This window comes from Acinonyx jubatus, chromosome A2, assembly GCF_027475565.1.
Source record: "Acinonyx jubatus isolate Ajub_Pintada_27869175 chromosome A2, VMU_Ajub_asm_v1.0, whole genome shotgun sequence".
Lineage (NCBI taxonomy): Eukaryota > Metazoa > Chordata > Mammalia > Carnivora > Felidae > Acinonyx > Acinonyx jubatus.
The window spans coordinates 33,656,162-33,666,053 of record NC_069383.1 but is presented as its reverse complement, the minus strand read 5'-3'; the positions used below and the strand labels follow the sequence as shown (position 1 = coordinate 33,666,053).

The 9,892-nt window shown below is 39.6% G+C and overlaps 1 protein-coding gene across 1 annotated transcript in view; it reads left to right on the top strand.

Moving 5' to 3' along the window:
• Positions 1–248: 248 nt before the first annotated feature.
• Positions 249–9,892, top strand: part of CAPZA2 (capping actin protein of muscle Z-line subunit alpha 2) — a 58,695-nt gene continuing 49,051 nt past the window's right edge. The window contains exon 1 of the mRNA XM_027075322.2: positions 249–629. Coding sequence (XP_026931123.2) covers positions 264–629 — 366 coding nt within the window. The 5' untranslated portion in view covers positions 249–263. The remainder of the gene's footprint in view (positions 630–9,892) is intronic.

Below are 9,892 nucleotides of genomic sequence, written 5' to 3'. Positions count from 1 at the left end.
TTATTTAATGTTGTATATTCCCAGGGACTAACATAGTACCCGCCACACAATAAAGAACCAATAAATATTTCTTAAATGAATACATGGATATATCAAGAACAATGTTCTAATTATGGGCTGGGTTATGTGTACATATTTCCATAAAAACAGTATTTTTCTGGTAATTTTTAAAAAGATTGTTTAAAAAGCTTCTATTCGTACACTTTATCACATTTGAGCTAGCACAGTTGAAGGCTTGATGGGAACACAATCAAGGGCTCAGAATGTACTCGTCGCAGACTGGGTCCATATGGTCACTAGTGGAGAAAGGATCCTATACTCCTGATGCTGACAAGCCTGCAGCGGGCGGCGGTAGGCGACTCCTCCTCCCTCCCAGGCCTTCCAGCCTCCTGCGCACGCGCACAGCCTCGTGCAGACCCCCGCGGGCCGGCTGGAGAGGGGCGGGGCTCCGGGGCGCGTGCGCGGCGACCTGGGCTGCGGGCCCCTCCCTTGGCGGAGGCGCGCGGCGCGGAGGACCGCACGGAAAGGGGGAAGTCAGGTGGCCGCTGCCGCCGCCGCCGCCGCCGCCACGGTTTGTCGCCAGAAGGAAAATGGCGGATCTGGAGGAGCAGTTGTCTGATGAGGAGAAGGTAAGTGCCGCGGAGGTGGCGGAGTCCGTCATTGGGGAGTCAGTAGAACCCTGGCGTGTCAGCCCGGATTCTGGCCGCCGGGGAAGGGCATTGGTTTGTGCCCTCGGCTGCCCTTCGTCCTCCTCTCCTCGCTGCACCCTAGTGCCTGCCCCTGTCAGTCACCCGAGGCCCCGCGCGGGGGCAGGTCTCTGGCAGGCCTGCTCGCTCCGCTCAGCTCCTTGTAGGGTGTGTGCTCCGAAAATAGGAAGTAGGAGCCGGGCGGCGGCGCCTGGCGCGGAGGCGGGGGGCGCGGGGGGCGCAGAGGGCGGCGGCCGCTGGGAACCCTCTCGTTCCTCCTCGGTCGCGGGGCCCTGCGCGGGGTCTGGGGACTGCAGACTGGTCCGTGTCCCGGCCTGCGAGCGGCCCAAGGGCGGTGCTCTGCCCGATGGCCTGGCCGAAGACTGTAGCCCGGGTGAGGGGTAAAGGAAAAAAATCGCATAGGAAGAAGACCTTCGCTTCTCCCTTCTACTCCCTCCTCCCAGAAACAAAATGCTTCCTTTTCTGGTTCTCTACGCTTTTTTTCCTTTCCCCGTGGAAGTCTCCCTCCCCCTCTCCTTTTTTTCCCCCCTTTTCTTTTTTCGGCTTTAGCATTAGGCTTGCAGCTTCCGTGTTCCCTGAAAGGCGGAGTGGTTCACAAAAAGACCCGCTCCCCATGGTTGTTTTCTGCCCCGGTTGGCACTAGCCCCTCGGGGGCGATTTGGTGGCGCTCCACCGTCCTGCTAGGACTTCTGAAGAGGGGAGATTGTGCAGCTCCTTTTGCTTTATCTTAGATGCTATGACAACATTGGAACCAGATGAACGATTTAAATTCTCAGGCATTTAAAATAAGAAATCTGATCATTGAAATAGTCTCTCTTGTTCGCCGTTTCCTTTGGCTACTGTGAAGGCCCATTCCCTGGTGAAGAGGGGGGGGGCTACTAATTTTGAGTATTTTTCTGGGAAGGGCTTGGACGTTTCTCAAACTCAGAAGTGACTGACATAACCTGTGAATACAGTTTTCCAAGTGTCCACTCTTAATTTCACAGTGTTCTTTTTTTTTTTTTTAACTTCCCGAAGCAGAACCGCGGTGTATGAAACACACACACCTCATGATGTTTAAGAAATCCTCATGTAAACCTAAGGATGTTTTCAGTTGGAACTCCCTGCCCCAAGTGTTTTTATATCCTGTAATATAAACTTGCACCGAAGTGTCATGTTCTGTCTCCTTCCCGATGTGAATATGCAGAAGTCGGCCTCATCTTCAATTTCGGAAGTCTTTTTCTTTCTCTTGTGCTCTTTGGTGAAAGTGATAATAAAAGGACAAGATGGGGAGAACCAAGCAGATCCCTGTATACATAAAAGTTGCTGTGCCATATTCACATGTGTTACATTGGTAAATAACCAGGAGTTGTCATCTGAAAATTTATGCAACCGGGCACACACATATTAAAGTGCTGAAAAGTTTTTAAAGGAATTCTCATGTTTTTATTCTACCGTTCTTAAGTACTGATTAGTAGTTCAAGTGGCTAGAATCTGGCTGAGGACTGAGTATTCAGTGTGGGAGTTAATATAGTCCTGTCATGTGTTGTAAAGGCCTAAAATAGCAAAGTTTTTTCAAAATGAGATGACAAGGTTCCTCATTATCTGGGCATTCTCAGGGCACTAAAGCACTAAGGCTCCATAAAGGCGGAGGGGTAGGGTGTCTTATTCTCCAGGCTGCAACACAATGGTTTAAGAGTAAATGAATGAAAATTCTAATTTGAAGGAATTTGGTGTTTTTGTTTTTATTTCGAGTTTTGTAAGATTATTCTGTAGATATTTTCATATAGATTTCATTGATTATTTAGTGATTAAGAAGACAGCTGACCAAACTTCTGGGTTAAATTCAAGTAACTAGTTAAGTGAAATTCTAACACTTTTGTCACTTCAGTTTATCTAAATTTTTTTTTTAATCTTTCGGGAGTAGGACAGCTGGGTATAGAATCAGAAGTAGGATTTTAAAAGGTGGTATTTTTAAACTAATATTTAAATCGTGTTACTTTTTCTGCCACCTTGTTTGTAATTTTCAAAAATAAGCTTTTAAAATTTTTAGGTTGTTGGAATTTCCATTATTGATTGCAGATCTGAAGAAGGCAAGCTATTAACTTACATAGTACTCATACTTTGTATATGCATGGCTCAGACGCTAGATTCATTAATTTCTTGTAAGTTTGAGGTAGGTTTTATTGATACCATTTCATGTAATACCATTTTACAGATATGTCAGAAGCTTTAAGTAATTCTCCCAAGGACACCTAAGTAAAAAGTGACAGAGGTGGTATTTAAACCTGTTTGTCTGAAACCAAAGTTGATGCTCTTGTGGCATTATATTTCCTTAGTAAATGATGATAGGACCCTCTTCTGGGTTTATTTTTGTGTTTAATTTGTTGATGGCTAATGCTGAAAAAACAAACATAGTTCTTTTTGTTTGTAATAAAAATTGTAAATACCAAACATTAAATAATGTTGGGTTCTAAATTTAAGTTGTGTTTGATCATTTTAGAGCAAAGTTTATTACTGTTTAACACGTTTAAAAATTTTACGCTACTGGTATAGTTTCATATCTGGTAGGAAGCATTTTAGAAATTAATCTAGAATAACATCTTTACTTTTTAAAATCATGTACAATTGCTTTGTGAGGATACCACTATGAAATTTAATAATCTTTCACCTTTGGCCACTGGGTTAATAGGGAATAAAATTATCTGAAGAAGCGCAGTGAAGTTCTTTAAAGTTTCGTTTGTTGTAGTGTATCTGACTGATCTTTTTTCATAGTTTAGAAACTCTAGGCCAAAAATAATTCATGTTTTCCACTTCTGGGGTCAGCTGCATTGTACAGCAAAGCATTTTTGTAAATTTGAAATTATATGAAATTATGGTATAAGGCTCAAAGCAGGAGAATTATTTGCTTCACACCCCTCTGTACAGTGGGAAGTCACTCCTAAGCTCCAGAAGGAAGACAGTTATTTGTTGGAAAGGATCTGGCTCCCCTCCCCCCCCCATCCTCCACCCGGCATAATCCCTCTCACCTTTCCCCAGTGATTAGTGGTCCACTTCCATAGTTGCAACTTTTATATCTTTGTAAATGTGTCTTGAGTATATAGCTCGGCCCTAACTTCTCTTCTGAGCACTGGTCGCACATTTTTATTGTTGGTCCTTTTTATAGGAGATAGTTAATAAGATGTGTTTAAATGGAACCTTCCTACAAGTAAATACATGAAGTCCCCTCCCCTTTCCCCCTACACAAAGTGGGGCAGAAATCTATCTCCTCTTACTCGTTTTTTTCTTTCTCTATTCCCATTATTCTGGTCATCCAGGTTTTTAACTTCAGCTTTAACTTTTGTCTCCTTGAGCTCTGTACCTTACAATCTGTTTCCGAATCTTGTCACTTCTATCATCAAAATGTTTCTTACGCTTAAAAAGGTAATTCATTGATATTAATATTTAGTTTATTACTTCTCAGTTGACCAGACTATTAACTGTTGTTACTTATGTTATTAACTACTCTTGTTTAGTAATAAAATTTTACTGTATGAACAGAATGCAAATTGATTGTAGCTGCTCTGTGACTACACAGTTAAGGAAATAAAGAAATAAAGGCAGGGGAAGAAAAGTAGGGTTAGAAGAATGTCATAGCTGGTCTTCACCTTCTGTTGTATTTGCCACTGATAGGCTTTTATTGTAAACTTTCTAGACTAATGCCTCCAACTTCTTGTATCCAAGCCATGTTTTAATATGTTTATATATTCCCAAACTTTTAGTTGCTGAATCCTCCATTGCCTTTACTAGGAAGCTCAACTCTTAAAAATGATATTCATGGCCTTGTGTTCCATTCTAACCTAAATAGGTCTGACTCCAATATATATACTGTTATTTAATCACACTGTGAATTCAGAGACCTACATGTTAGTCCGTGTCTAACACCTTGGGTAAATTATTTAGCCTCTCAGCCTCAGTTTCCTCTAAAATGTGAGGATAAGTGTAAATGGTACCTGGCATGTAGTAAACACACAATACATTATAGTTATTTTTATCTGTAGATGACTTCTTACCCACTTTGAGTGTTGGTACTGCTCCCTGATCTGTCCTTTTTTTTTCTTTTTTTGAAAGATGAAAATCTTACTCATTCCTCAAGATTTCTCTCAGATCACATGACTGGTTTAATAACTCTTCTGAACTCTGTATCATTAGTATTAAATACAATTTTGCATAACAGTTATGTGCTTAACTGTCTTTTTCCTCTTGTTCTGGAATTCCTAAGTACAGAAATAATATTCTTAGCATCTGTCATTATGCTGCATGTGGTGAGTAGAAGGGTTCAATGAGTGAATGAAAAAGGAAGTAGAAGTAACATATAAAGTCAAGTTTTTGAGGGAAAATTTAGGGTACATGAATTTTTCATTTCTAAATAATGCTATAGATTTTAAAGATTTAGATAATCAAATGAAATTCTTGGTGCTCCTTAAGGTACAGGTACAGCTCCATATTGGCTATGGTTTAAATCATTCACACATGCTAAATATTCTTTATAAGTAGTTTATATAGTTCTCCCTCACTATATAATCATTATTTGGTTTCAGAAGTTTTGTTAGGGGGCTCAGTCAGTTAAACGTCCAACTTCAGCCCAGGTCATGATCTCACAGTTCATGGGTTCGAGCCCTGCTTCGGGCTATGTGCTGACAGCTCGGAACCTGGAGCCTGCTTCGGATTCTGTGTCTCTCCATCTCTCGGCCCCTCCCCTGCTCATGCTCTGTGTCTCTCTGTCGCTCAATAATAAATAAACATTAAAAAAAAAATGTTTTTTTAAAGTTTTGTTTGTATTTGAAAGCAATGTAAGTTGCAATCATAATTAATGTAAAATTTACAGTGTTCTTATTAACCAGAAAGTAAACTAAACCAGTAAGCTATTAATGTAGAAAATATTCATTCCTAATTTCATTCTGTGGACGAATGATTCTGTCATTGCATGAACAGAATGTAAAACTTCCTACAGCAAGCAGAAACTTTATAGCTGCTGTATCGTTAGTGGAGTTTTTTAGACTTTGCACATTAAAACAAGTTGGTAGTACTTTTTTCAGTGCTTTTGGGAGCCATTTCTACATAAAATAAGGATAGTTAGATACACAGAACGTTGTGTCTTAGTGTAAAAACATGGGATGTAAAAACAGAGCAGAGTGCAAAGTAATGTTTGAAGTTGAAAGCATGACTGGAAAACTTGACCTATCGTTCTGTGCTCTGACCTAAAAGCCTGATTGCCTGAAGCAGTAACTTATTGGAAAAGATTTGTGCATGTCAGAAAAAAAACTAGGGGTTCCATAAAACCATCTATAGTTGTCAAAAAAGGAGAATTTCACAAATTTTGTTTTGAAGGTTAGATGTACTCTCTTTACATTCTTTCTCTTACAGCATTTATTTAAGCATTTCACTTTGAACCTAATGTCTGAGAACTTTCCTTACACATTTTAGTTCATAATGTTTGTATTGACTGTGAATGGAAATAATTTTTGAAAACTGCCTCCACGTTTATTCATTTACCAAATATACCATACTTCATTGATTCCAGTACTCATAATTTTCCATATTTTAAATATGCCTGGGTGCCTCAGTTGGTTGAGCGTTCAAACTCTTGATTTTGGCTCAGGTTGTGATCTCGCAGTCATGGGATTGAGCCCTGTGTCATGCTGAGTGTGCAGGCTACTTAAGATCCTGTCTCTCTTCCTTTGCCCCTCTCTTCCACTTGGGTGTGTGATTCTCTTTCTCTCTCAAAAAAAAAAAAAAGAAAAGAAAAGAAAAGAAAAAAGAAAAAGATCTCTGGAATCAGGTTCCATTGTGCAGTCAACGGCTTATGATATTAATCAGTAGCATTTTTTCTTTTTTAGTAGTACATTAAATTATGCCTCTTACATTGATTGTGAATCAAAGTAAGCAAGGATATAATGCGACCACTAACAACCTAAAATCTTGGCATGAGGGGCTTGGGGAAGGGAGCTTTATATGGCATCTCCTTACACATTCTATTTAATATGTCTAATGTGGATCAGCAGCAGAAGGGCCCTGCTCAATGAAGGCATGTAGAGTTTCAGGCTGTTGGAGGATTTCAGTGTGAACTTGGGCTTTTTGATGTGGTATGTATATATAATGGAATATTATTCAGCCATGAGCAAGAATAATATTTTGCCATTTATGACAACATAGAAGGACCTTGAGCACATTATGCTAAGTGAGATAAGTCAAAGAAAGACAAGTACTGTACGATATCCCTTAAAATGTGAAATATAAAAAAGTCGAGCCTGTTTTTAATTAAAACAAAAAAAAATGAAAAAAAAAAAACCCACCAGAGCAAAATAGTGGTTACCAGGGGATGGAGGTTGGGAGGATAAGACTGATAGTGTTTAAGAGCAAAAACTTGTAATGAGTTGTAAATAAGCCATAGAGATGTGATATACAGTATAGTGAATATAGACAATAATATATAAAGTGTGTAAAATATAAAATAGTAATGATAAATATTGCTTCAATGGCAGTCATTAAGAATATATAAATGTATCAAAGTAACATGCTGTACACTTTTTTTTTAAGTTTATAGCAAGAGCGTGAGAGGGGGTGGGGGCAGAGAGAGAGAGTGAGAGAGAATCCTAGGCAGGCTCTGTGCTGTCAGCGCAGACGCCCGTGTGGGGCTCAATCTCACGACTGTGAGATCATGACCTGAGCTGAAATCAAGAGTTGGATGCTTAGCCATCTGCACCACCCAGGCACCCCGTCATGCTGTACACTTCATGTTTACAGTATGTAGCATGTCATACTTATAAGAAAATAGATACCAAAAAAACCCCACAAATTTTAGACTTTTTCCCCCACCGTCCTGGTCCTGGCAGCAGTGGGAAGGAAATGTGAATAGCACACTGATTTTTAAAGTTGCCCCTCCCTCACCACACATGCACTTGGAGATCATTACACTAGTGCTCAGGTTTTAGTTAACTAAAGCAAGTTATATCTATAAACCTAATTTCAGAGGGGTCAGGGGAGTAAAAGAGAATTGTAGCATTTGTGACTAGCAGTAATGACACCATGTATTAGGTTTCAGACTCACTGAAGTTTGGTGATTTGATCACCTGTTTGGTAGATGAAAGATTATAGATTCAAAGATAAATTATACACACACACACACACACACGTATATGGATGTATACATAGTATAGCATCAAAAAGTAATAAGTTCATGGAAATTCAGAAGACAGAAAAATTACTTCTGCCTAGGAGGATGGTAGACATCAGTTGAGGTGCAGGCTCATGCCTCAGTGCACAACAAAGGAAGTAAAAATAGGAAACTGGGAATGAACAGAGAGTATGAGTTATATTAGGTACTTTGCAAGTTAAGAGATGCAAAGATGAACTGTGCTACTGAATAGCACAGGGTTTTCTCAGCCTCAGCATTATTGACACTTGGGGTCAGAAAACATTGCAAGGGCTGTCCTATGCACTGTAAGATGTTTAATAGCATCCTTGGCTCACATGGTGCCAATAACACCTCCCTCCCCTCCCCTGGCATGATAATCAGATTGTTCTCTATAGGACAAAATTGTCCCTGGTTGAGCACCTTGGCTCTAGACATACTATAGGAGCTAGTAAGAACAGTGGGAACTTGAGTTAAGTGTTAAGACGTGACTTAAAGTAGTTTCACAAGACATGAAGAAAAAAAACATTGCTAACAGATTTCAGAGTTGGAATCAACAGGACTTGGTGAGTGAATGTAGTGGAAATGGGAGAATCAGGGATAACTGAACGTTAAAATCTGGATAACTAGGAAGTGGTACCACCATTAACTGGGGAACTCAGGAAGAGGATGGACAGCGGGGAGGAGTAATGGTGAGTTTGACTCAGGTTATACTGAAATGCTAGCAGAATGTCTGTTTGAACATGCCTAGAAGATAGGGAAACAGAAATGGAACTTGGAAAAAACAGTCCCAGATATTTTATACAGACTTGGAAATTTCTCTTTTGCGGCCACAAGATGGAATAAAACTGTTAAAAGAACAAGCTTAGACATAGCAAAGAGGAGAGGTCAGAGAGCATATACTTTTGCATATACACTTATTTAGAAAATACAAGGAGAGAAACAAAAAGGTGAGGGATGATCCTTGAAGTAGAAATCTGTGTTGTAGTACAGAGTAGGTGCTAATGTCACAGAACTTGAAGAGAATTTCTAGAAGGAGCAATAACAGCATTTCAGAGATTAAGAAGGAATATAGGTTTGAGAAAAGCCTTTATATTTAAGATAAAGGGATGAGAAACATTTTATCTATGGTATGCCACTATCTATACTACATTAATCTCTCAGTTGTCAGAGTAATTTTGTTGTTATACCCGTTTTATAGGGGGAAAACTAGCACAGATAAGGCTATTTAAGCAGTGGACTAGAGATCACTGGTGGCCTTTTTTTTTTTTTAAGTTTTTATTTAAATTCCAGTTAGTTAACGTACAGTGTAATATTAGTTTCAGGTGTACAATGTAGTGGTTCAACACTCCCATACATCATCCAGTGCTCATCACAACATATGCATTCCTTAATCCCATCATCTATTTCACCCATCCCCCCTGCCCACCTCCCTTCTGGTAACCATGAGTTAGTTCTCTATAGTTAAGAATCTGTTTCTTGGTTTGCCCCTTTCTCACTCGCTCGCTCTCTCTCTTTCCCTTTGCTCATTTGTTTTGTTTCTTAAATTCCACATATGAGTGAACTCATGTGATATTTGGCTTTCTCTGGCTAACTACTTTGCTTAGCATAATACTTACTAGCTCTGTCTATGTCCTTGCAATGGCAGTATTTCATTCTTTTTTATGCTTGGGTAATATTCCATTTATATATTTGCCACATCTGTATCAGTTTGCATTCCCACCAACAATGCCAGAAGGTTCCTCTTTCTCCACATCCTTGCCAACACCTGTCATTTCTTGTGTTCTTGATTTTAGCCATTCTGACAGGTGTGAGGTGATACCTCATTGTAGTTTTGATTTGCATTTCCCTAATGATGAGTGATATTGAGCATCTTTTCATGCATCTGTTGGCCCCCTGTATGTCTTCTTTGGAAAAATGTCTGTTCATGTCTTCTGACCATTTTTAATTTGGATTCATTTTTGAGATGTTGAGTTTTAAAAGTTCTTTATTTTGATACTAGCCTTTTATCAGGTATGTTATTTGTAAATAT